This window comes from Arachis duranensis, chromosome 8 (genome assembly GCF_000817695.3).
Source record: "Arachis duranensis cultivar V14167 chromosome 8, aradu.V14167.gnm2.J7QH, whole genome shotgun sequence".
NCBI lineage: Eukaryota > Viridiplantae > Streptophyta > Magnoliopsida > Fabales > Fabaceae > Arachis > Arachis duranensis.
In genome coordinates, this window is record NC_029779.3 from 38,794,578 (window position 1) to 38,821,916 (window position 27,339).

Below are 27,339 nucleotides of genomic sequence, written 5' to 3' on the forward strand. Positions count from 1 at the left end.
CCAATCTAAAACCCGATAAAAGAGGTAGACTGAGGTTTTAAAACTTAAAAAGTTTTGTCGAATTTCTACACCACGGATCATAAATGGATGTCTCATCTACTGAGATAAAACTTTGGTGTTGTTATAATACCAAAGTTCAGCATCAATATGCTTAAGCTAATAAGCATTCTTCTTTTGCAATTGCAAATTATACTCTTTCTTTGACAGTCGAAAAACTTTGGAACATATTTAACATAGTTACAGTAACTGCTAAAACTTTACAAGAGTACGTGAGCACCTTGTATTGATCTTATTGTAACTGTCAAAAACTGTTTTTACATTTTAAAGTTCTAATACAGAATTTAAGCAACACAATAACCATTGGAGAGGTCCCCTAACCAGAATCTTTTAAGGGGCGCCCACCCAAAGCTATGATTCAACTGCAGCGTAGCTGGTAGCTGAGTATCTTCATCCTTTTGCTTCTTTTTCTTGCTTTCTGTTGGAGCTTAAACTGATCCAGACAGAACTTTCATAGGATTAGCAATGATCTATGGTCTTGCATCAGAGTTCATTAAGATACAGGCAACCTCAGTTCTGATGTTCAACAGGAAATTGACCAACAAAGACAACAGCCGAAACACCATCACGGCAGAGATTAGTTTCTAGCACACACTACTGATGATTTGTGATGTTAAATAATGGCCTCAACAGCAACGCATTCGCATACTGGAGACCAACGTCAAAACCATAGTTGAAGTTGTTTGATCTAATCAACTAGTGTTAGTGGCCACCTTTGATGGTCAGTTACATTGATGAAGCTTTAACAAAACTGGAAAATAATGAGGACTCATCATTCAGAAGAACCTTTGGATTTCCTTGTTCAGCCTACACAGACACAACACAAGGGAAAATGATGTTATTCAATGAGGTGGGTTAACAAGAACCTGCTCAAGTAGCTAAAAATTGTTGCTTGTCCCATGGAAAGCACACTGTAAAGAGATTTGCAAAGTTTTTGGAATTATAGGAGCTACATACTAAGTAATGTTGAACCATGAACTAATCAAGTAATAAATCAACAAGTTCGGTAAAAAATAACCTTAAGCTGCTTATTACCCTTTTGACATGTGAAACATACAAGAACAGCTAAATCTTATCTTTGTAACTGGGGTGGGGTCAATTACATAGATCAAATGTCAGTATAGTGCTTTGTCATAGATCATATCTATGAGATGAGATGCAGAATAAAAGAAAATGAAACATACCAGGTTGCCATGGTCTAAAATTAGAATGCTATCCATATTTAAGACAGTTGAAATCCTGTGAGCAATTGTGATCACTGTCATGCCTTTGCACTTGCTGGATATGGTGGTGTGGAGCAGCGAAGCAGTTTGAATGTCCACATTGGCAGTGCATTCATCCAAACAGAGAACCTACAAGGACAAGAATACAAAAATAACCTCGTTGTTATGCCTTTGTATGATGTATAGTTTGTTTCTCAAGGAAGACACTATCATCCTTCATTAACAGCAAAATTACTCTGTTATGATGGAAATTCAAACTATAACCACTTCTCTTGAATCGTCACCCGTACTTTTGAAGATTTAAGAAGCGCACGTGCAAGGCAAAGAAGCTGCCTCTGGCCAACGGAAAACGATATACCTCCTTCCTTTACAAGAATATCCAGCCCTCCAGCTTCTTCTACTTCCTCTTTCACATGGCACTTCTCCAAAGCATCCCAAATTTTTAAGTCGTCACTCATCTTAAATGGATCTAGGTTCTCCCTGGAGTTTTGAAACACGTTGAAAAATTTAGCAGACATGACATTGTGCAATTAATAATTTGCATCAGAATCATCAAATGCAAAGACATTCCAGTTCTGTACCTTAATGATCCATTGAACAAGAACGGACTCTGAGGCACAATAGCCAAATGTGTACGCAGTTCTCTGACAGGAACATTTTTAATGTCCATGCCATCAACTAAAATGGAGCCTGAATATATTGGGGTCAGGCGGAAAAGGGCATTTAACACACTAGACTTTCCAGCACCTGTTCTTCCAATTATTCCAACCTGATTCATGCCATGTAAAAAGTATGAAGAATGACGGGCTTAATAATCATAGAAACTTTCATTGCATATTCAAGTATCACTAACTAACCTGTGTCCCTCCAGCAATAGTAAAACTAAGATTGCAGATTGCAGGTGCCAAAGATGGCATATATTTCAAAGTGACATTCTGGAATTCAATAACTCCTAGGTTAGGCCAATCTGGATTCACATTTAAGCATCCACCTTGTTCTTCTTGAGGAATGTCCATGTACTAGATATGTTAACGAATGTTAGTTTCTGCAAAATAAATCAAAACACGTCTCTAGAAAATGAAACAAGTCTTTTCGTACTTGAAGTGCTCTTTCAACTGAAACCATCTCCTTTTCTGTTTCAGTGAAACTTGTTAAAAAACTCCCCAACAAGGATACGATAGGAGCTGCATATGAGAGGGCCAATCCTACCTGTCAGAATAAATAATTGTGATATGTTTAATTTTGTATTAATTGGCTGATCTAATCAAAGATTAATAAAAGGGTAATCAACAGACCAGCCCTGGGGTACCAAAGTTGATAGGCAGACTTCTATGAGATCCAACAACAGCCATCAAAGCTATGAATGAGATGATAAATGCACCTAATAACTGGAAGAAGTTCAAGATTACAAGCAATTGAGAATGAGAACTTGAGATTATAGATTTCATAAGTTCAAACCTAACCTTTTATATACAAAAGGGAATTGAGAGAAATTTGGCGCACAACTTTTTTTTCCCCATTATAGCCCTTAACTCCCCTCACTAATTAAGCAGTAAAATATTTATTGAAATAACTTCTTGCTATTCCTTATACTTGAACCCAAGATAACTTAATAAGAGAGCAAAGTACTTATCAAGTAGACTAATCTCACATTTGTTACTATTACACATTGAGTAAAAATAATAAATATTAATCCACTAGCTTATTTAAATTCTACATTAATAAATCTTATATAAGGCATAAATCGTAGGTTTATTGCTGCATTTTCTTTGCTTGAAATGTTGCAAAACATATTTAAGGCAAAGACCTACCTGAAGACGCAAGGAAAGCCATAAACTTGCTACGGTCTCTGTGTATGAAGTCTTTTGATACAATGTGATGTGTTCAATAAATTTGGCAAAGAAAAAGTCCTGTCCATAGTTCCCATTTTGTTATAGTTAACTCATTGCACAAAAGTCAAGGCTAGTATAAAAATCACTACACATAGGGCAAGCAACAAATCCCTTCAGAAAACAAAACTTCCTAATAATAAACTGGAATATAAGTCACCCAAATCAAAATATGGATGACAAACTGTATTGAAAGTCCCAAAAAAATGGGGAAAAAGGAAAAACAAATTGACATGCATCAAAGCAGGAATTTTATGTGAAACAATAAAACAGAAAAATATTATCTCTTGTCTCAGCAGGTCTATTCCACGCACAAAATTTTATGTTCTTCATGGCTATGATAAGAAGTAAGAATTTACAAATAGCCATTTCTCATATGGACTCATTGATGTGATATGATAAATGTACTGCTGTTTGTCCTTTAATTCAGTTTTTCTTTTCTTTTTTCTTTTTTTTTTCTGATGTACATTCTTCTTCAAAACCCTCTCCCCACATGATCCAATGTTTAACAATTGCTCCCCCTCATCATGTGATTATTATTATCATTAAACTTTGATATGGTGTATATATTTACCTCGGATTTGAAAGCCCTTATAGTTGAAGTTCCATCAAGTGTTTCTGAGAAAGATGTATATATTGGAGAACGAGAAACACTGTCCAATCGGCGTAATTCTCTTGATGTGGATCTGTAGAAGAACTGAAGGCACACTAAAATCAGTTGAACAATGTATATCATACCAAGATTATGAATACACACAGTTATATTTGTAAACAGATCATAATTGATCTGAAGTTTAAAAAACTACCTTTTTTTATGAAGAATTCCAAATTATACAATACAATAACATCAATCCTTATAGGTGCATTAAAAGCAAAGAAAGTAGATAGATCAAGGAAATGAAAAACAAGAACAACAAATACCTGTAGTTTACTGTAGATATACCACAATGGCAATAGGAGGACTAGGAAGAAGACCTACAGAAAATGAAAAGATAAAATTACTTCGACGATGAGGAAGGCTAATACGAATTTCAAATTTTCATAAAATGTTAGTGAAATAAGAAAAACAATTAGGGATACCTGTACATATGACAAAATGATTGCAATGCCCAACAGGCCTATAAAATTAGCCAGGAGAATGTTCATAATGAATGGAAGAGAATCATCAATTGTATAAAGATCTGAAGATAATCTGCATGAAAAAATATAAATCACGAAACATGTTAAAGAAAATTTCATGTTAATATAATCTGTTATGGTCTGAAGACCTCTGATTCTAACCTGTTCAGTATTCTTCCACCCGGGGTCTGATCAAAGAATCGCACAGGTGCATTGATAAGCTTGCTAAGCAGTCTATTGTGTACCTTAATTGCTGCTTGTAATCCACCAAACGCAAAAGAGAATGCCCTCACCAATGTGAAAAAAGAATTCACAGCACAAAATAGACATAGTATAGCCTGCAACATTAATTTCACACTCAGAGATTAGGAAGCTATAATATCAGTACCTGATGGGATAAGGTTATATTTGATTCACTACATAACCAAATGGTTCAATATTATATACAGTAAAGAGATCATGAATTTTCAATTATGCTTTAAAGTGAACTTCTAACAAGCTAGTTTCATTTAACTACTTCTTTCTGTAACACCATACTAGAATAATAAAAGGAAATTTGAAGGAAAAGAAAGAAAGAAAGAAAGAAAGAAAGAAAGAAACTACTTTGTTGTGCTTTTTGGATTAGACATTCGATGCCAGAAAATATGTAGTTGTATCAGTCATAGTCCACAAAGAGAAATCCATTACGAAAAACTAGTATCACAGATTAGCTACCCACCAGATAGAAGGACACAGAGTGCGCTGTTTGACCAGTTTCTGTTGTATCAACCCAATATGATAGCCATAAATCATTTCCATTCCGAGATGCTTGCATGAAGATAGCTGACAGGCATATAGCAACTGTAACAAACTGACCAATGAAGACAGCATAGTTCCTGCAAATTGCACTAAACTGTTAACCAACAATTGGAATTATTATCCAAAGAGCACAGTAGTTAATCCATAAAACTGACAACATAAGCTCCCTGAACATCACTCGTATCATCAATTTACGATCTATTACTCACTTATACACTCCAATTTCAACTTTTCCCTCTTTCCTTAACTCAACTTCAACTATCTCCTCTGCTATCTCCGGAGAATGCACAATTTCTTTTTCAGGAAGAGATTGCTCCTTAGGTTTGGATGAAGAATCTGAGCTGCAAGATTCTCTGTGATTTTTTGAAGTTAAATCAAGATCATTCGATGGGGAGAATCTTGTGTATGAAGAAATTGGAAAGGCAGCTGAACTTCCCAACCATTTTACATGCCCCTTGTCCATTACAACAACCACGTCAGCTAAAGATATTGCCTGCATATGAATTTAGATATGTCAATATGCTAATGTTTACATTTTTATTTTAATAAAAAATATACAATACTTCATCTGAAAATACTCTCCTCAGCTATAGCTTAAAGTGTCAGCTTAAATATCATTTAATCAGAATTTTGCCAAAATGCTTGACAAAACCAATGTAATTTGAGCAAATAAATAACAATCGTAAAAGAGAGAACAAACCTGCACATTGTGAGTACAGAGCAATATAGTTTTTCCTTGCATAAGAGGGCCAAGAATGGCATTGTGTAAAATCCAGTGAGCAACTTGTGCATCAACTGCACTCAGAACATCATCAAGCATAATAACATCTGAGCCATCATACACTGCCCTGCTAATTTCCGAACTATCAGAACATTTTTCTTGATAATAATTAAATAATAAAAAGAGCACAAATGAACTAGTAGAGTAAAAGGAAAGAACATCATCAAGTCATCACCTCGCCAAAGCAAGTCGAGCTCTCTGTCCACCAGATAAATTTAGTCCCTTCTCTCCAATATACACCATGTCATGTCCAACCATCAATTCAATATCAACATCTAATGCACATGCCTGTAGTGTATCTCTATACCTGTTTAAGCTATGATAATTAGTTCTTTACGTTCAAAACAAGTTTGTAAAGCTCAGGTAGATCAATATCAAGTCAAATTTATGATAGGAAGTAAGCCAATTATACCTTACGGGATCATAGCTTTTCCCAAATAGTATGTTGTCACGTACAGTACCAGATAAAATCCAGGGGACCTGAAATTTGAGGGAAAGACATAAGAAAACTCATTCCAAGGCTAAGCACTATGTCAATAATGTCATTATCATTTCACCAACCTGTGGTACATATGCCACGGATCCATCACAGTAAATATATCCATGAGCAAGTTGCGCTTCTCCAAGAACTGAATATAACAAGGAAGATTTACCAGAACCAACCTGAGCAAATGCAGTTGAAAAGTGAAATACTGAAATAGATATATTTAGAGTAGTGCTTCAGATTTTAGATGAAGTGCATACTTCTTTCCATTCCGTTGATGATACTAACATAATGTTGTGAATTGTTAATGTTGATGATACTAACATATACAAAAGATTGCAAGCAGCCTTACCAATATAATGCAGTTTTCATATGATTGGCTTAAGAAATCTTGATTAAATTCAAGTAAAAATCTAACCTCTCCAATAATAGCAACAAAGGAACCCTTGGACAGGCTTAGAGTCACATGATTCAACACCATATTTAATGGTGGTTCATCACTGCTTGACCAGGTACAAGATACATCTTGGACAATGATAGCCAATCTTTGTGAAGAATCAGGTTGTTTACTCAAGAAAGATGATGAACTGGAACCGGTGTCTCCCACATTGGATCTATGCTCAGGACAAGAAAGAAATCTACTCAACCTTCTAGAGGATATAAAGGCCTACAATTAAGAGAATCCTTTCATTGGTGTCATCAATTAGTGTGTACAATATAAGCTAATTTTGTGAGTAAAATCTTCACTGAATAAAGGATACTCACATCAATCAATCCATTAATCACCCATGGAAATGAATTCAATGGCGATATCAGTGTGTTAAACAAAGCAAGACAAGTGAAAACCTACAATTAGGGTTTTTCAACCAAATCAAAACTCTTGATGATGAAAAAAAATAATTGAATGCAAAACTAAAAAGAAGAAAAACTTGTCTGCAATTAAGATTAGGTAAAAAAAATTGAAAATACCATTGCGGCATCAAGTTGATTTCCCATCAGTGTGAAGAGTCCAAATGTGAAAATAGAAAAGAGTGTTGGTGTGGTAGCCCAAAAGAATACACACCATGCATCCAAGTACTTCCGAGTCTAAAAAAAAAGGATAAAACACGAGGATCAAGATTAAATATGAAAGTAATCAATTAAATTATGCCGTTGTTGAACACTAGCTCAGTGGGTTTCAATGAAAATTTTCCAGTTTCACCTCTAAAGATGTAAAATCAAAATTTAAAGCATTACAGCTAGGTGTTTCACTTCCAAAGATCTTGTCTCCATCAACCAACTAGAAAAAATAAGTTCCCATCCATACATCTTCAAAGTGCGAATATAGGTCAAAAGTTCTCCTGTTCTACGAATCCTGTAAGAACCACAATTTCAGGATTGTAAATATGCACCAACAGTTTTGAAAAATATTAACCCATTTTTGTAACATGCTACAACTGGCTAGAGAATGGAAAACTGTTGATCCTGAATGCAGAAAAACAAGAACATGGAAATCTGACAACTAAAAAGAAGCAGGGAACAACTGGAAAAATATTGCATCATGTTTGTAACAAATATGAAAAGATTACATGCCAAAACTTTTAGAAACTCCAAAGGTTCATTTAGCAATTGAAAAGGAAATCAATGGATACCTTTCATCCTTCTCCTTCATCATTTGTTCAGTGGCAATTGCAATTAATTGTGATATCCATTTATTCACTACATCAATTCAAATATCATAGTTTTCAAAATAATAAGAAAACAATAGCAGTGACAACAACGATAATTTAAATACATAAATTAAACCTTTTCAAAGAAGGAATTGAAAGTCAAGTATACATTTCTGAAATGGAAACTGGCTTCTAGGTCTAAGACATTGTTAAATCAAAAGAAATATCAAGCAATCTTCCCTGAAGGTACAGCCAAATACACATTCATTGATAACAAATTGGAACAGAGTTCCCGCTTAGGATTTAGGAAACAAACTCAGTTAGTGATAACACTTATAATAAACTATGAATTCATTCCAGCTATTGAGCTCACTGATGTAAACTAAGAATCAACTTAAAAAGATTGATGTAACACGTGTAGCTTCTCTGTTACTGAAATTTTTTTATGGGTGGTATTACCTGGTATCAGTAAAATGGTTATAGCTAATCCAGATACAAAAGCAAATTTGACTTGAGTATATAAAAGATAAAGTGCCACTCCAATTTGTAAAGGCAAGCTGAAAAAAAAAATTACACTGCTTATGATCTATATAAAACTTGATTCAATAATGTATACATGATTTTACATCGATTTTAAGTTGTAAAAGATGGTTTCCCAGTCATGTATGTCAAATACATCTACATAAATCCCAACATTAAATATGTTAAAGCAGTAGAAAACTAGTATCCATAAGTACTTAACACTTAATATAAATAAACGAGGAAATTTAATTACACTTGAAAACACAGTATTTTCCAAAGATATAAAATGTTAAAGAGGAATCTTCTAAAAGATGGCATGCCTGTTGAACAAAAGAAATTCAAATAGACGATGAAAAAGATAACTTTAAGTAAAGATTTTGCATCAAGAAATAATGAAGAGAATACCTCCATGTATCATGGAAACTATTACACAGGTTGACAGTTCTGTCAGCATCTACTGACATAAATGTCTGAATTTCTCCATTTGTGAATTTTGAACGCTCTGCTAGGTTCACACGTAGACACTTGAAACACATGAAATATATATATATTAGTACTAGAAAATCATGATCATCAGCGAAATCATGGAATGTGCAAACCAATAATAACATTAGTGTAAGAAACTGAAACTGAAAAAAGTCTTTTCCCACTAGGTAGGGCTGGCTACATGAATCTAACGAGTCATTGCGGCGTGGTCATGCATTGAGATGCAACAAAATTTTACGTTGACTATCGCAAACCTAACACAACCCTAATGGATCCAAAGACATTATTGTGTCATGATCATGCATAGGGATGTAACAAAATTTTACATGGGCTATTGCAGGCCTAACACAACCTTCCTTGTTTTTCTGAGTTTAGGATCGGAAAAACACACACACACATGCAAAGGGATCTAATTGATTTTACAATCTATAATTTTGGAATTATTGAGAATGAGAAAAGCTGCATACCTTGTCATATATTAAAGTCATAACCTTCCTTGTTTTTCCGAGTTTAGGATCGGAAAAACACACACACACACATGCAAAGGGATCTAATTGATTTTACAATCTATAATTTTGGAATTATTGAGAATGAGAAAAGCTGCATACCTTGTCATATATTAAAGTCATGATGCTGGATCGCAGCTTTAGCTTCAATTTGGCAAGACGAAAAGAATATTGTGTATCCAAAAAGGATCTAGAACAGAACACTGTCTTATTAATTATTATTGGTAAATACAGCACAAGATCTTAATAGAGGCCATATCAATCCATTAAGATACAAAGAAATTCCTTTTGGATCATTGAGTGTGTCATTTGTGTTCATTCCACACAGTTGCAATAAGGCAGTTTATATTTTTTTTATTTGCTGAGAAATTTTTTTGCATTATAACCACCATGGTTTTCCCTTTCATCTCAGCATGCTTGGAGGAAAGCAATTTTATCCTCTGACCACTCTCCTTGAAGCTTAGCTTTTATCACTAAAACCCCTAATATATGGGCTGTAATGCAGAATCCTGTAAATGGTTTTATGTTTCAAAACACAATTTTTTGTTTCTTTTGAAAGAAATAATGAATCATTTATATTTTTCACTTCTCAGGCTTTGTTATTTTTATGCTGTTTAGTGTTTATGCACTTGTGTAGCACAATACCAAATTAATAATGGGAGAAAGATGAAGAGTTAACTAATGTATGCAGTTTTGTGCTGTTCATTTTTATTGAACAATTAGACTGATGTCCTATATATTTTAAGAATGATCCTAGTGTCTGGATAATTAAACTTCAAGTGAGTTCTAAAATAATTTATTCTCATAAAGGTGTCTCGTTGTAATCTTTACTCCTCATTTGCGAAACATAATAAACAGCAACAAGAAGTATTCAAGTAGAGAAATGCCTACAAACATATAGCACAGGAAAATAAAAAAAGATGGATTGTTTTTGGTGGGGGGAGGAGACAGTGAGTTATTGATAAAAAGAACCTTACTTAATTATAGAGGTCAGGCCCAAGGATACTGCAAGTAAATACCCATCAGAGGTCACTGAGCCTGAATGATGTAAAGAAAAGTGGAACCAACATTTTATTACGATAGTTTGTACAAACTGACTAATGAGAAGCAAGGAAAAATGTGAACAAAAGTACAGGATATCCATCCTTGTTTCATTATATATAAACTAACCAATTTTAATTCTCCATGCTGCGTAAATAAAAAGGTCTTAGTTCAATTCTTTTAGTCACTTCGATAAAAGTTTTATCATTAAATGATCGTACTTTTATCATTTGATGAAGAACAATACAACAAAAATCCTATATATATATATTCCTGATTTCTTGTTTAGATATCTGACGCTTCAGAAGTCACAAAAGGAAAGATTAAAGAAAATGTGAAGAGCAGCAGTAATTTACCAGCATGGTTTTAGGATAATATCAATATCAATATTATAAGAGAAGAGTCAAAATACAGATCTATGTTAGAATTTAATGATCATAATGGATAAATACAAACTGTTCATTGTTGAAATACCTTGTTGAAGAAACTGGATTAGCTTATTGAGAAGCAATGGTCCCGCAAAACCAATACAATCATTAATCACCTGGAAGAAGTAGAATATTGTGTAGTTATAGAGCATAATTATTTTTAAAAAAATGGTTTTGTTTGATTAATTTTTTAAGTATCTTTGTGGAACATTTTAATATTGACATATACTTCGTTAAAGATAGCTCAAAACAAATGAGAGAAACTAAACATAATTTTCTTAAATATTTTCCCAAAACTAATCTAATTAGTAAATATGATTAGGTTTCAGGACCATTAAAATTGACATGAATACATGATAATAAATGTCATTGTATTTAATAAATTCTGTTTTGAAGCTGACATGAATCCTTGTAGCTTCCATAAATTTAGAACAGATCAAGGTATCAACACTATTAAAAGGGTAGAAATAAATATCCAAAAATGGGTGTCAATGGGATATCAAACAAATTCTAAGGGTATTAAACAAGAATTTGAGTGTTGGAGTAGGGGCCAAATTAAAGTCTAAAGGTGGTGGCGTAAGTAGCACATTTGGATGTTTAAAAAACATTTTCCATAAAGATGTCTAGATGCATGTAAAATATGCTATACATCATGTGTCCTTGCATAAGATGAATGTATTTCCATTGGCATAGCTGGAATTGCAAGGAATAATATAATCTACTATCTGTCCAGACCAATGACCCACAAAGTCATGACCATTGCTCTTCTATTAAAGAAAATCTTTACGGAAGAGCAGACAAAACAAGTACTCTAGACAGAAACTATGGTGGCATTCAAAATTTCAGACAATTTTAAGATAGCATTCGCTAGAAGAATTAGATTACACAGTTACCAGTCTAAAGAAGCTTAAACCTATTTGAGTAAATGTTGTACGTAAATACTAATGCACAAGCATCAATTTTGTACAACTTAGATTTATGTCGAACATAGAAGAAAACACTCTGTTATCGAAAAACTACCTTTAACAAACCAAGGTAGAGATATGACCATCCATAGGCACTACAGAGTGCTCTAAACAAGGATGGCTTTGAAGCATCATTAGTCAATTGAGCTCGCCAGCAGGATGAAATTATATCATGACAAGAAGATGGAGCCATATTAGTAGGTATCTGCAGCAGATCTTCAGAGTCTAATTGCTTTACCACCCCCCGGTTCATTACTGGCGCTATGAATTTGAAAGTCATCAAATCCCAAATGCTCTCATTAGTTTCCTTTAAGAGAGAATTATAAAAACAAAAGTAAATTAGTAAGATCATATGAACCTTTAAATATATGAAAATAAAATTAATAAAGCAGATGATCAAACAAAAAAAGTGAAATCTCATTTGAACATAACCATAAATTTAATTATCTATACAAAAACAAAAATTTTAAAATCTTATTAATGTTCCAACTAAGTCTTAGGCAAATTGTCTAGAGCATGAAATGCATTCCACTGTCCTGCAAAGAGTGTTTGGAGGTAGTAGACACAAGTGGTCCAATTTATCTAGTATATTCCTCTTCACATGACACAACTCTTAAGTTAAAAGTTTTCAACTATCAACTCACAAGGTCATGATGGCCACCCTCCTCAAGGCTCGAGTCATAGGAAAGAAGTGGATCTCCCAATAAACTGAAATTATGATATTAGGTTCAGTAAAGACATATCAATATCTTCTTGCAACAGAACTCAACTATCCTTCCTATATGAATAAATACATAGTCAATCAAATGTGATCCCTTTGCTTGTTACCACAGTTAGATCAAATATGCAATCCAACCTATGTTCATAACCAAGGACAGCAAGGCATAATGTGTGTGAGAGAGAGAGAGAGAGAGAGAATCAATTATGCCCGCTTTCAAAATTTTATCTGATGTTGAATGCTTATCAAAAATATAAAATAGAAAGCGACTATGATAAGAATGACAGGAAGGTATATACCTTCTTTTGAAAGACTCTCTCTTCACCCTAATCACATTTATAGCTGTGCCATACGTGATACTCAAGAGAACAACTAAGCTTTCCACGATGCAAACTGAAACCTGCAACGAAATTTAAGCCAAATTTCCACATGCAGTCAACTGGCAATATTCATTGTTAAAGGAACAAAAGTAATAAAGAAAGTTGACATGCCCGGAAGATTCTATGGCATCAATTAATAGTACCTCCAATGATGGGAATGTAGTCACCAAACGGAAGACCCCCAAAATTGGTTTCAGAATCCACCAGAAGCATAAAACACGACTGAAGATTATGTAATGACTGCTGCCACACTTTGAGAAGAGAATGATATTTGTCTACATATAGGATTGTAAGTGAAGTTTTAGATCGCATAAAACCACATGCCTTATACTATACAGAACACTCTAGTTTAACTCTAACAAACTTACCCACACAATCAATTCAGAACAGCTATAAAACCACTTATGATATCCAACAAACTGACTATTATGTTCTTTCTTCCACACAAAAATTATTTCCAGGACTGAAAGGCATGCTCCAATAGCTGGTACAAAATAAAGAACCGATTTCTCTGGAACAGTCATCTGTTTACTCATTGCAAAAACATCAACGTAAGAAGATATCTTATGTACATCCTTAAAAGTTAAAATACAAAAATCATAAGTATGAAGATTTATTGATTTATCCTCTTTTCTTTTTTGGTGGTAGCTTCAGGTGACTTCTAATCAACTTTTAACTATTACCTGCACATCTGATCCCTGAACTCCTCGACCACTCTTCTGCTTAAATCCAAGCACAACAATAATAATAGTAGTCACTATATTCAATCCAACGAATATCGCTAAGGGACAAAAAAAAAACTGAAATTTCTAAATAAGGATATATGTCTTCAAAACAGTCTGAGTATCTCTTTCCATTCCATATCTGTTAAACAGGGAAAAAGTGCAAGTCATGAGTGCATGAACCATTATAATCTTAAAAAGTTGCAATCTTTAATCCATAATCTATTGTTCGTTAACAGTGGAATCATTTCTCCAATAAAAAATAATAAAAAAGCTGCTCTAGTTGCACAGTCTTCACAACAGGAAACTTAATTCTAAGCTCAATTACAGAACAGAAACATGTTCAGAAGCACATAATTCCTCAATTCTATAACCTCGCATCAGATAAGGATATAGCAAGACGCAGAATATTATAACTCTGATTCAAATTGTTCCTTTATGAAAAATAAACCAAAACAAAAAGTTTGTATATTTGAAAGTGTAGATGCAATAACTAGTCACAGTCACTTGGGGGTTGACTTCAGAATGAAAAATAAACGCATGTGGCACACACTGGTGCTACTTGTTAAACATCAGAATTGGAATAGCGTTGGTTCCTTGATAAAAGGGCAAAATTAAGAGGGGAAATGAGTGAAGAGAAAAGAGAAGCGTACGAATGGAGAATTAGGGCAAATAAGAGCGAGGAAGTCGTCCATGGAATGGAAGAGAACACAGAATTGTAGAAAGAGAAGAGTCACCGATTGTTTGTTTGAACTTTGAACTTTGAATGAATCATTGAATCGCTCACTCACCCTCTCCTACAGCGAAGTGTCTTTCCTGCATTTTAGTATGACATTATATCGTTGCCATGCAACTATGAAAAAAAAAAAAAGTTGACAGCTTTTTCTTTTTCTCTTTTTCATAATGAAATTATTTTTTTTACAATAAATAATTTTGGTGCAATCACTTTTTGAATTTCGGTTTTTTTTTTTATATGAATTTAGTTAGTGAGTTGTGCACTCTAAGAGTGGAAAAAGGCTAGGCGACCTACCAAGAATCTGTAGTCTAACCTGACCTGATCTGTTATAAAATAGGCACAACCTTAAATTCTTATAAAAGTGTTATTATATCAATAGGTCAGGTCCAAACTCACTAATTAGCCTTGTAGACCTGTCAGACTTGCTTGGACCTGTTAATACATAATTACATATATAAATAATTTTTTATTATTAAAAAAATTATGAGATATTTTAAATTTATTATATTTAATTATAAATAGTTTTTTATATTTTAAATACTTTAAAATTTAAATTTTTTATAAATATTAAATATCACATATTACATATAAATATGTTTATTAAAAAATAATTTTTTTAAATGATATTTTTATTTTTGTAAAAAAAAAAAACTTATCAGACTTTTTAACAGGCTTCAAGCTAAACCAGGCTGAATAACAGACTAAACTTAGTACTTTAAAAAAAAAAACTATAGCAGATTACAGGCCAGACTCGGACCAATTAACTATATGACAGGCCAGACACCTGTTAAGAACAAAGTCTGGCCTGGCCTGTCCTGTTTCCACCCCTAATACACTTGCACGGAGGAGGAGTGTGATACACCTAGGGGTAAACACGGATTCGAATATATTCAAAATCTCTCTATTTGATTTTGATTTAATTAACATTAAAATGATTGGATCTAATATGTGCGATTTTTTTATCTTGAATTTGATCCGCATATTTGCCGATCAAATCGGATCGGATCTTGAATATATCTGTAAAACATAAAAATATTTTTAAAATTTTATTTTTATTAAAAAATAACAATAAAATCTTTTTTTTATTCTTTTAAATATATTTATTCTTAAAATATTATTAAACATACTTTTTCTTAAATAATAAAAATAAAATAATATGATATATATGATAATTATTAGTTAAAATAAAATATAAAAAAATTATTTACTTATTTATTTATTTTTGCAGATCCGCATATATACGGATCGGATATGCGAATACCTATCTAAAATCCGCAATCCAATCCTATTAGTGTGCATATTCGATTCGAAAAGTCTTGCGTATTAGATCGATATCCGTAATTTCCGAATCAGATTCGAATAAACACTGCAGATATGCGAATCGGATCCAATCCATAAACAAAACAAGGTGTACTGGAATTCTTTTAATTTAAAATCATAAAATCAGAGAATTTTGCTCTGCACAAACTCAAAGGAAAAATCGGACGGTCTGATTTTTTTAACATAAAAAAATTAAAATTTCTGAAGTACAGATATTGGTAGGTTCGATTTTACAATTATTTTTTATTTTAAAAATACGAAATCGGTAGATTCAATTTGAAATTAAAAAAATATTTAAATAAAAAATCACAAATTAAACAGTCTAATTTATAGATATATAGGTAGCACTTTTGTCAATCGCACAAAACTCTCTTCTTCTTGGCCTCACCTCACGCTCTCTTCCTTTACTTCCAGAGAAGAGAAGAGAAGAGAAAAGTTCGAGTGAAAAATTTTCTCAACGTGGATAAAAAAATTAAAATAGACAATAAAGTTATGTTAAAAGTATATTATGATGGTCATGTTTGTTATAAATGTTTGGGGAGTAAATATTATATATCAAAATTCATATGATATTGATATTTTTTTTACATTTTTATTTGAAGAACTAAAATATGTGATTTGTGAAAAGATAGATTCTCAAATATTAAAAAGAGTGTCATGTATTTTGTACAAATATTCTATCACAGTATTTGGTGGGTTTGTTTTATTTCAAACCATATATGTAACCGATGAAACAATATGCAAGAGATATTTTTAATTTATATTAAAACTCGCTCACAAATGTCATTCATCAAACTATATATTAAATTTAAACAATTTCAAACCAACTGAAACTCAAATGAAAAGATTACAATAATGATAACGAGTAGGAGTTTAAAATCAATTATGAGGTAATTGATCTAAATGAAGGCGAAGAACAAGTTGATGACACTATAGAAATAGATATTGCGAAGATAGTAAATATACTAATAAATTAACATCTATTTAAAAAGTCATCTTTTATGTATGTGTTGAATTTGAAAATTATGCAAGTACCAAATTTTTTTAAATATATGAAGACATATATATAATTTGGACATTTATATAGTAGATTAATATTGTAAATTTAGTTAAATTTGGAAGGATTACTTGATTAATACGACAAAGAATGAAATCTTGTCATTATTTATATTGTAGATAAATTAATAATGTGATTTGTAAAATGTAAAATTGTTATTAATAGACATCTTTATACACATATATATATATATTATTTAGAATTAAGTATTTTTTTCGTTCTTAAAATTTGGGGTGAAAATTAAAATTATCTCTAAGATTTTTTTATATTCAAAATCGTCTCTAACGTTGAATTTTATTTTAAAATCATCATTTTTTTTAATTTTCAAACAAAAATATCCTTCATCATCACATCTTTCTCATCTTCTTCGAAATTTTTTTTGTATTCAAAATCGTCTCTAACGTTGAATTTTATTTTAAAATCATCATTTTTTTATTTTCAAACAAAAATATCCTTCATCATCACATCTTTCTCATCCTCCTCACTCCAACTATTCACACCATCACCACCTCCCTCCACCTTTTACCCTGCATCCACTACCACACCTCTCATCTCATCATTGTCATTGTACATTTATATTGCCATAATCTATTAAATTCACACCCAACATACACAATACACGAAGAAAGCAAGAGAAACAAAGAAAAAAAACTCGAAAAAAGAAGAAAGTGTGAGTTGGTCTAAGAAAGAAGCAGAGATAGAAAGAGAGTGAAAAACAGAAGTTGTGGGGAAGAGAGAAGAACAAAAGAGAAAAAAGATAAGAAAGAAGCAATGACAAAGCCACTGTCGTTGTTGCTATAGCAATTGTGGCTAATGAGGAGAGGAACAACGGAATAGACCATAGAGAGAGGGGGGAAGAACAGAGCCCCTCACCATTAGGAGCTTGACAACGATGATGGAGCTCGACGTCGATAGGAGTAGCTCCAACCTCAGTCACGATGCGATGGCGGCAGTTGCACTCTTTTACGTCATCACCTTCCTCTTCTTCCTTTCCTTTTCATTCTTTCCCTCTTTGTTTTTCTCTTCTCTCGTTCTCTCTCTCTCATTTTCTCGTCTTGTCTCTCTCTCACAGTCACGAGGCGAGATGGCAGCCGCATTCTTTTCTGTTATCACCTCCCTCTTCTTCCTTTTTTTTATCTTTCTTTCCTTCTCTGTTTCTCTCTTCTTTTGTTGCCTGTGTTTCTTTTATTCTCTTCCTTTCTTTTGTTTCTATTTCAAGTGGGAGGAGTTTGGAGTAGCGGATGAGGTGGTGGTGGTGATAATAGAGAAATATTATTTGTATCATTTAAAAAATTTATTATGTTCAAAATGATCATTTTAATACTAAATTTAACATTGAAGATCATTCAAACAAACAAAAAAAAGATTAGGAGTGATTTTGATTTCATCCCAAACTTGAAGAACGAAAAAAGTATTTAACCCTAATATTTATGTATTTGTTACAAATTTATAACTTGTATATTTATATGTTAAGACCATTGTCCTTTTTTAAATTATTTCTAAGTATTGTTGTAGCAAAGCCTCCTGTCGTGAATTCGTCATGAGAATGTAATTCAGTATTAGAGAGGTAGTCATTACGGTAATAAAAAATTATACCATTCATAAAACAGTAAAAGTGTAGATTTTCGAGTGTATGAATCAAAATTTATGACATTTTATGTCAAATGTACACATTACGGCATAGGTTGCTGTCGCGAGCGTATGTGCCGGCCTGTGTCGCTGGCGCATGCGTCTCTTTCCGCCTAGGTTGCTGCCGTCCATGTGTCTTTTCGTCTCGTTGTTCTTGTCTGCGTCTTTGTTTGTCCGCGTCACTGTTACCAGCCTGCTTAGTCTACTTTCTGCACCCTTTTCGTTGCCGTGAATGGAGAAGATGAAGATTGGGATAAATTGGGGATAAAAGAGTATTTTTGTTTAAAAGGATGACTTAAAAATCAAGCTAAACCTTAGGGATGATTTTATATAAAAAAATGAAAATAAATAAAATTTTTTGTCTATACTTTAAAGACTAAAATTGTACTTAATTCTAAAAATAATGATAACTTAGATTATAGTGATGGAATAAAATGAAAAAAAGAATTGGACATGGAATAAAATGAAAAAAAGAATTGGACACTAAATTTTTATATTCCTCTTACCCTATTCAATACAATGCACGGTTCCTTGGTAACTTCTAGTTTGATTAGGGAAACCACAGAAAATGAATCTGCTAATGAAGGTTACAGATTCGGTCAAGAGGAAGAAACCTATAATATTGTGGCTGCTCATGGTTATTTTGGACGATTGATCTTCCAATATGCTAGTTTCAACAATTCTCGTTCTTTACATTTCTTCCTAGCTGCTTGGCCTGTAGTAAGTATCTGGTTTACTGCGTTAGGCATTAGCACTATGACTTTCAATTTAAATGGTTTCAATTTCAACCAATCTGTAGTTGATAGTCAAGGTCGTGTAATTAACACATGGGCTGATATTATTAACCGAGCTAATCTAAGTAAAAAACCGCAAATTCCTTCGATATTGTATGAATGAGATTCATATTCGATTCGATAGTTTGTTTTTTTTTTAAAAAAAAGATAAATATCATTTATATCGAATTTGAATATCAGAATAGTAGATATAGTTCTGATTCAATGGGTTAGGTCCACTTACTTTTTTTTAATGTTTCGAAATTTTATTATTGGAATAATCGAAAATAGCAATATAATGAAGATATCATTATTCATTAAATAAAAAAAAGAGACTGATAAAAATGTTATACTTTATAAATAGACTAAGTACTAAATAGACTATGTAGAAATTGTTTACTAAAATTTGATTATTATTCATTAGAATGATATCCGTAATAGTGTGAAAAGAAGGTCCGACTCCAAGTTGTTCAAGAATAGTGGCGTTGAGTTTCTCGACCCTTTGCCTTAGGATTAGTTAGTTCTATTTCTCGATAGGGGCAAGGGAAGGGGTATAACTCAGCGGTAGAGTGAAAGCAAGCATGACATCATTATGGACATAAAATCCCAAAGTATGGAACCCCATAAACAGGCTGGCCCAACTTAAATGCGATATTATAGCTTCTTTGTGGTCTAACAGGCAAAAAGGCGACAAAATAGATTCATCATGCCATTACCTTTCGAGGAATTTCTATAAATACCCAGAATGAAATAATGCCAGAAAGAATTTTGATACAAACATTAATTGGTGACGAAGGGTATAACTTGTACAAATCTTTCCATTTTCCAATTCGATTCGATCCATTCGTTCTCCAGACCCCCGGAAAAGCATGAAAAAAAGGCTCGAATGGTACGATCCCGCCGTCACCCCAGATTGAAAGGGACGATCTCGTAGTTCTTGGTCTGTGAAGATATGTTGGGAAATATTCCCTATACCCAAAATTCTAAGTTTGTTACTCACTTCCAGAGACACGTCAGATCTGGGACATCCCAAATCAATTGATTGAAAGTATCACAGCCATCCAATAAGAAGGGTTTTAATTTTTTCAAATAAACGATTTGAAGACCTATTGATTCTAACAACTGATTACAGAGTGGGTCCGTTTATCAAGTATATTAAATAAAATAAAATATTATTTTTATAGTATAAATTAAATAAAAAAATATTTAACCCTAAAAAATAAAACGTAACATATAATAGTAAAATAAAAGTAAATAATTGACAGAAGAAAGTTTGGTATGCATGTTTTTTTGTTTGTTGTAGCACGTATAGGATTTTATAGTAAATATCCGTGTCAATATAAATGGAAAAAAAATCAGAAAAGAGTGAGAATGAAAAAAAAGGGGAGATAATGATAATAATATGATAAAAGAGTACCAATAATATATATGAGATAATAGAAATAATAATAATTTCACATATAAACTGTTTTATGATAGTAAAAATAATGATAACTTAGATTATAGTAATGGGATAAAATGGAAAAAAGAATTGGACACCAAATTTTTATATCCCTCTTAATTTATCAAGTATATTAAATAAAATAAAATATTAATTTTGCAGTATAAATTAAATAAATAAATATTTAACACTTAGCACTATAATAGGAGGAAATAGTTTAACAGAAATTAATGCTGTCAATTATACAATTAGTGATACTAATAAATTAACCACTAGACCAATCTAATTTGATTTTTATAAACAAAAATATAATTAATAATAATTTCACCCAAAAAGAATCGCAACTTAAATAATTGGCCAGAAAGCTTAATTTGATTCGAACTTCATTGGGTAGGTTTGTTCCAATTTTTACTTGGCAAACATCATATTTTTTTCTTAATTGACAACTATTTTTTGACATACAATAATTGCCAAAAAAAGTCTACAATTACATAAAAAATGATGTTATAAAAATGCCTTTTGAAAATTTTGAAATAAACCCAACCTTGTTGTAATTTAATATAAATAGATACTAAAAATAAAAATAAAATATTACTATACAAATTATATTTCTCCCACATTTAATCTTTTATTTTCTTGAAATGTATTTGATTTGAGGGTAACAATGACAATCGATTTTCATGGACCAGCTCCTCTTACATGTATCTCAAACCAAAGATACCCTTGACATTGTTATTTCAGCAGATTGATATTATTTTTAGGAGTTTAATTTTGATACACTGATAATATAAAATATTTTATATATTTGTATAATTATAGTCATTCTTTTGGCTAACTATTCACGTAATTAATATATAAAAAATATTTTTATTGATTAACATTATATAATTAGATGCACGTGTAAAATCATATTATACTGATAACACATTAAAATTAAATTCTTCTTGTTAATTAGTTCATAATAAATATTTTTGTTGAAGAAATAATAAGATAATCATGATTTTTCCTCATGAATTTACAATAGAAAGGAGAGAGAAACTAATTCAAATTAGTCAAAGAAAAATTTATTCAACTACTTAAATATTAATAATTTAAATTTCGCTTTGTGTGAAATTTATTAGTCTATGAAAAATTTTTAAAGATTTTTTTTTTGTTTCTCACGGTATTTTTTAACCCGACAGGCCAAAAACTAATTTATCGCGGTATTAAACTCTATTTAAGAATTTGTGATTGGCCAATAAATTATTGCATGCCACTAAACCAACCCAAATTAATATCGATAAAAAAATTTAGATCTTTAACGAATTACTTTTAAAATAGCTTAGTTCATGATTTAACGGACGGAAACATTATGTTAAAAGAAGAAAAGGAGATAGAGGACAAGTGCTACAACACTACAACAACTACTTTAATTCTTTCACTTTATACAAGATGACAAGCAATAGAGATACTCCAACACCATCCACAACTAGATTCATAGTGAATCATGTGTATTGCAATAACACAAAAAGAATTAAAGCAACCTGAAACATGAGATAAGGTTAAGTTTCATGAATCTATGCACATGTTAATCAGAGCTGTCTTTCTTTTAGTAAATAGTGGCAATGAAATGGCCTCACACATGCCATCCATGTCACGGTTCCACTTGCACCTATAAAGGAAAAGTTTGATATGTGATAACTCCAACACAATCTTCTGAACTTGAATGAATGAATGAATATCTAAAACTAGCATTCATTCTTCTCCAAAGATTTTTGCGATGATAAAATTACTTTGAAAACATCACAAAGATAAAAATATTTTCAAAATTTTCAAAACATAACAAAAATAAAAACATCATTTCTTATATAAGTGGCTAATAATTTTTATATTTGATGAACAATTTGTGTATTGAATTTAAACCTTTTTAAAATAATTTGATAATTATTTTAAAAATAGATCTAAAAAATTGGAACAAAATTTAATTTCTAGAGCTATTCAAAAAAGTAATTGCATAAAAATTCACTTGGTAAAAAATTATCAATTTCAAATATGAAAATACCTTATTTTTTAATTTTTTTAATCATGTTTATAAAGAACCGCATCAAAATTTAATCTCAAATATTTTTGAAAATACATATCTAATATTTATATTTTTTTGGTTAAATTACACAGTTGTTCTCTATACTTTCAGTGAAATTGTAAATTGGTCCCTACACTTTTTTTTTTTGGTGACTAAATTGGTCCCTACACTTTAAAAGTTTATAATTGAGTCTCTAAAGAGAATTAAAATTTGTAATTTAGTCTTCGCCGTTCAAAAAGTATTCATTTAACAAAATATTCTCAGCATATTCTCTATTTTAAACATGTGAGCTGCACATATTTGACAACAGGGACCAATTTGCAATTTTAGTGAAAGTATGGGACCAACTGTGTAATTTAACCATTTGAAAATGACAAAAAATTTTCTAGGCTATTTGAACCCACCCCGCCCTTTTCCAGCTCTCTCACTCTCACTTTCTCACTTTCCAAAACGACATCCCAACCCCCAGCGCTCTCTGTCTCTCACCTCAGTTCATTGTCGCTGCGCTGAATCCACCATATTTGTGCTCACAAGTTGGATCTCGCCTCCTTCCTCCATCTCGCCTCTCTCATCCAGCGATTTTTTCTTCTCTTCCAATCCCAATACTGAACACCAATAAATGGAAGAGAACATTTCCAATCCCAAACATGCTCAAAGCAAACAATTCAATGTCTAAGAAAAAAATAGTAACAAATCAACATAAAAATAGCAACTCAATTTATCAGGGGATTCGACGCGACGACAGAGACGAGAGGCACCGCGATGGTGAGTCTAGGTGAGAGATAGAGAACGCTGAGATTGGAGTTCCATTTTGAAAAGTGAAAATGTGAGAGTGAGAGAACTAGGGAGGGGTGAGGTGGATTCAGATAGCCTAGGAAGTTTTTAGTCATTTTCAAATGTTTAAATTACACCGTTGGTTCTCATATTTTCACTAAAATTACAAATTAGTCCCTATTGTTAAACATGTGCAGCTCACATGTTTAAAATAGAGAATATACTGAAAATATTCTGTTAAATCAAACATTTTTTAAACGGTGGGGACTAAATTGCAAATTTTAATTCTCTTTAAAGACCTAATTATAAACTTTTAAAGTGTAGGGACCAACTATGTAATTTAACCTATTTTTTTAACCTATAATGCACGAATATACAAGACTCTAAGATCGATATAAGCATAGTTTAATGTATCATGTTCATGTATATAGTTTCAAGACTCAATGTAAGAGGAATGTAATACTGTCAGTCTGTCACGTTTCCAGTCTTTCACAATAAGCAAAAGCTTTAAAAATGAGTAACGCTTTCTACTTTGAGCAATGAAACGTGGGTTCCCATTTTGAAAGTAATAATAATTACTAGTGTGGAGCTATTTTAGGTAAGAATGACATTTCTATTGTTCCATGGTTTCAGGGGGTACACTCCATTGCAAGGGATATATAGCCTGTAACATTATACACGGGATGCTTATCTGGGGATTCTGGGCATAAACTAAGAGATTGATGCAAGAAATTCGTTTTAGTCATCATGGTTTTAAATTTAAGGCGTGCAAACCAATGGTTATATTGCTGAACTAGCTTACTTTGGATTTCCCATTTTCCATAAGAAATGTTACTGAAACTCGAGTAAGATTGATTAAAATAAATATCAAATGTAGGAAACATCGAGAGGTAAGGTACCTATTCGAAGCTAAAAGCTTTCTTTTAAATATTCTACAATAGATCAATGAGAGATCATAAAACTTGTAACATACATGGAGATCGCAGTCATTGTTCTCACAAGGCATCACGAGAAGCAATTCGGCAAGTTATCGCATCTGCAAGTGATGAAACTCCAAGTTCGGGGGCAGATAGCTTGTAATGCTGAAAAGGAACGAATTAGAATATCATATAGTCTGAAGAAAACGATACAAAGCCATTAGAAATTAGAATCAGTGCCCTGCCAAACCTTTTGTATCTGGGATTGGTTTGCTCTTCCTTCCAGCTCCTCCAGTTCAATCTCTTTTCCATTAATGAGCTTCTCAATGGCTTTTATCTAGTGATGACACGGAGATCACTAAAGTTACACTTAAAAGGAAAAAAAAAGGTGTCCTACGTTATTTTAGAATTGTCTGACCTCATCAGGAGTAGCATCAAATCTAGCAGCAAGGATGTACGTCGTGTTATCTGAGATACCACATCGTTTCAAAGATTCACTAATCTATCAACAATACAAGCATAAGTTAGCCTACTTAATTGGAAAATGAACCAGAATCAAATACAAATGCATACTTACATGCTTGGACCCTGAGTAATTGTAAACAAGCTCTGAGTGAAGAGTGCGTGTGGTCAAAGAATCCCGTGACTTAGCTACAAGCGTCTTGTGCGCAGCAGCTAGAAGAGGAAAAACATCTGGAATCTGGTTCAGTTGATAATAATTGGAACATTAGAATGATGTAAAATGGCACATAAAAGCACTAGAGTCATGGTTATAAATGGAGCTGGGTATGACATAAAGCACAAATATAAGAAACAATACAAGTAAAGCATTGAGGAATGCAACTTCTGGCTCCAATGTCCCAGCTTGCATACTTTCCAAGAGCTCCCTACGAGAAAACAAGAATTCCATCATATAATTTATCGAAGGGAAGGGAAGCAGGATCCCAATCCTTAGAATGAATTACAAATAGCAATATTTTACAATGTGTTCCATATATTTACTTTTAGTCTTTTACAGATTGATTGTATGAAATAAATAAGAAAAAAATTGCAAGTACCATTCTAAAACAGTTAGAATGGAGCAACTAGTCTATAAATTACCATTTCTAACTGCCGCAACACTAGTTTCACTAAACGCTCTTACTATCACAAGAAAAAGTGGAAAATTGAACTCTAACTACTATGAATTATAACTTTCAGTTGAAGTTATTCCTTAGGCTGCGTCTGAATACTGCCTCTGACACAAAAACAAAGAGAATACAAAAGCTCATTTGGTTGTGAAGAGAGACACACAATTTTTCTGTCTTCGACTTGCCATTGCGTATTTTAGTCTCAAAGGAAAATCCAAACACAACCTTATGATATGTGGTTTGGGTTGCTTTCTTTTAAGTTGATAAGTTTTCATTATTAATTACAAAATTGTTACATTGTACTAATTACTTTCCTTCTTGTTCCCAAAATGTGAAATGAGTTCTAAGGAAATCGAAAGGAAGTACTCATAGATAAGAGTACCAGCCTTATATATACTGATCTAGTATGAAACATCAAACTGAAAATTACTAACTACCTAACAACTAACAAATTCTATCTCTTGTGTGCTAAGTTACATTACTCTTCCTTATACAAATGAAAACAAGATATCGTTTTTGTAATTATCAAAGAAAACATATCACTGCGAAATCAAGACCCAAAAAATAAAAATAAAAACAAAGCCCCTTATGATCTATTCGATCATAGCTACTATGATGTTTACTGGACCAATCATGCACCTCCAATAACCATTTAACCTAATTAAATAGATAAAGGAACAAAATGGTATTTTTAGACAACAATGCCTCTCTGATAGTTGGGTGACGAAAAGTCTCAATAACTTGAACAAATACAAATGTCAAACAAGTCAAAAATGCAATAATATCTTTCTTTCATTAACAACTAACAAGTAAAATTTTCCAATAACAAGTTGCTAATATTCCATAATTTATAATTGTTTTTAGAATAAGAGAGAAAACCAGAGAAAAAGACTAACTTGGAATTGGTGACATCGGTGTAAAGTGCAAGAGAAAGTGTGGCTTCATTTATATTAAACACCTTCATATCTGCAAAGAAATTGGAACGAGAGAGCAATGAAGGCCACAAAAAGTTACGACCATTAAGCTTCAGCTATAGAACTGTCAAGTGAGATTCTCTCTGCTCAAAATCCAAAACTTCTTAACCAATATAAAAGAATGAAGAAAGTGTAATAATACCTTCTTCCAGTGAGGGTGACTCCGGCGGTGACGGTGGCGTGGCTCTTGTGGCTGCCGTACCCGATGCTGCGAACGATAAGAGTGACGTTTTGTTGAGGTTCTTTCACATTGAGAAACTACAGTACTAACTAGACTTTCAAATTGGGTGTTTTGGTAATTTAACTTTTTTTTTTCATTAATTTGATTTTTTGTATAATGGGCTTTCCGAAATCTTATCCAATTGGCAACTGACAAAACTCACTACTTCATGTCCCAAAAATTAAAAACCCATACTAGTGGTTTGAAAAACTAAACCGGTCATCAAATCATTCTAGCTACTGGTTTATTGGTTTATTGATCCAACCAATTCAATCAGTGGTTCAATCAAAAAAATCATTTCATAACAAAATAATAAATAAATTATAAATAATATTATAAAATATAATTATAATCTAATATAAATCTTAAATATCTTCTAAATTTAAAACATTACATGAAATGTCAACTAAATTCATATGATCTTATCAAAATACAGTTTCAAAAGTTAAATAGTAAAAAGACCAATGGTGCAAATAGCAACAGTACAACTAGAAATAATCATTAATCACTCCTAGATTAATTCAAAACAGAAGCATAA

At 32.2% G+C, this 27,339-nt stretch overlaps 3 protein-coding genes across 8 annotated transcripts; 1 reads left to right on the forward strand and 2 right to left on the reverse strand.

The window, feature by feature from the left end:
• Positions 1 to 243: 243 nt before the first annotated feature.
• Positions 244 to 13,814, reverse strand: LOC107462662 (ABC transporter C family member 13). 6 transcript variants are annotated; one of them, XM_016081284.3, is made up of 32 exons: positions 13,730 to 13,814; positions 13,415 to 13,570; positions 13,190 to 13,321; positions 12,966 to 13,066; positions 12,593 to 12,656; positions 12,004 to 12,255; positions 11,030 to 11,099; positions 10,492 to 10,552; positions 9,617 to 9,704; positions 8,928 to 9,046; positions 7,588 to 7,705; positions 7,321 to 7,437; positions 7,117 to 7,197; positions 6,770 to 7,018; positions 6,429 to 6,530; positions 6,280 to 6,347; positions 6,043 to 6,174; positions 5,787 to 5,937; positions 5,296 to 5,579; positions 5,007 to 5,163; positions 4,451 to 4,626; positions 4,250 to 4,361; positions 4,091 to 4,144; positions 3,744 to 3,866; positions 3,092 to 3,190; positions 2,576 to 2,668; positions 2,379 to 2,489; positions 2,138 to 2,299; positions 1,862 to 2,049; positions 1,571 to 1,760; positions 1,242 to 1,409; positions 244 to 864 (listed from the first exon to the last, which is right to left on the reverse strand). In XM_016081284.3, the coding sequence occupies exons 2-32, from the start codon at positions 13,568 to 13,570 to the stop codon at positions 784 to 786; spliced, it is 4,059 nt and encodes a 1,352-aa protein (XP_015936770.3). In that variant the 5' UTR covers positions 13,730 to 13,814; the 3' UTR covers positions 244 to 783. The 6 variants fall into 6 exon arrangements, with proteins under 6 accessions (XP_015936770.3, XP_052108531.1, XP_052108532.1 ...); XM_052252571.1 differs by lacking the exons at positions 10,492 to 10,552; positions 11,030 to 11,099; positions 12,004 to 12,255; ... (3 more) ...; positions 13,415 to 13,570; positions 13,730 to 13,814 and adding exons at positions 7,983 to 8,049; positions 8,460 to 8,557 and having other exon boundaries at positions 9,617 to 10,485; XM_052252572.1 differs by lacking the exons at positions 9,617 to 9,704; positions 10,492 to 10,552; positions 11,030 to 11,099; ... (4 more) ...; positions 13,415 to 13,570; positions 13,730 to 13,814 and adding exons at positions 7,983 to 8,049; positions 8,460 to 8,557; positions 9,476 to 9,489.
• Positions 13,815 to 19,029: 5,215 nt separating this feature from the next.
• On the forward strand, positions 19,030 to 19,407 carry LOC127741269 (photosystem II protein D1-like). The gene has a single exon (XM_052253392.1). The coding sequence runs from the start codon at positions 19,030 to 19,032 to the stop codon at positions 19,405 to 19,407; it is 378 nt and encodes a 125-aa protein (XP_052109352.1).
• Positions 19,408 to 24,389: 4,982 nt separating this feature from the next.
• On the reverse strand, positions 24,390 to 26,844 carry LOC107462683 (uncharacterized). The gene is made up of 7 exons (XM_016081311.3): positions 26,724 to 26,844; positions 26,504 to 26,573; positions 25,298 to 25,364; positions 25,055 to 25,177; positions 24,896 to 24,979; positions 24,728 to 24,814; positions 24,390 to 24,642 (listed from the first exon to the last, which is right to left on the reverse strand). The coding sequence occupies exons 2-7, from the start codon at positions 26,569 to 26,571 to the stop codon at positions 24,556 to 24,558; spliced, it is 516 nt and encodes a 171-aa protein (XP_015936797.1). The 5' UTR covers positions 26,572 to 26,573; positions 26,724 to 26,844; the 3' UTR covers positions 24,390 to 24,555.
• Positions 26,845 to 27,339: the final 495 nt, after the last annotated feature.

Bases quoted from the DNA above. Each gene is read 5' to 3' on its own strand.
- LOC107462662 (XM_016081284.3), bottom strand. From the start codon at position 13,570: ATGACTGTTCCAGAGAAATCGGTTCTTTATTTTGTACCAGCTATTGGA. The intron at 10,553-11,029 runs GTATTTCAACAA...TACATCATTCAG, and splicing joins AATCCAGTTTCTTCAACAAG to GCTCAGTGACCTCTGATGGG. The intron at 4,362-4,450 runs GTTAGAATCAGA...TTTTTCATGCAG, and splicing joins GGTGGAAGAATACTGAACAG to ATTATCTTCAGATCTTTATA.
- LOC127741269 (XM_052253392.1), top strand. From the start codon at position 19,030: ATGCACGGTTCCTTGGTAACTTCTAGTTTGATTAGGGAAACCACAGAA.
- LOC107462683 (XM_016081311.3), bottom strand. From the start codon at position 26,571: ATGAAGGTGTTTAATATAAATGAAGCCACACTTTCTCTTGCACTTTAC. The intron at 25,365-26,503 runs GTTAGTCTTTTT...GTTTTCTCGTAG, and splicing joins ACCGATGTCACCAATTCCAA to GGAGCTCTTGGAAAGTATGC. The intron at 24,815-24,895 runs GTCAGACAATTC...TGTCATCACTAG, and splicing joins TTGATGCTACTCCTGATGAG to ATAAAAGCCATTGAGAAGCT.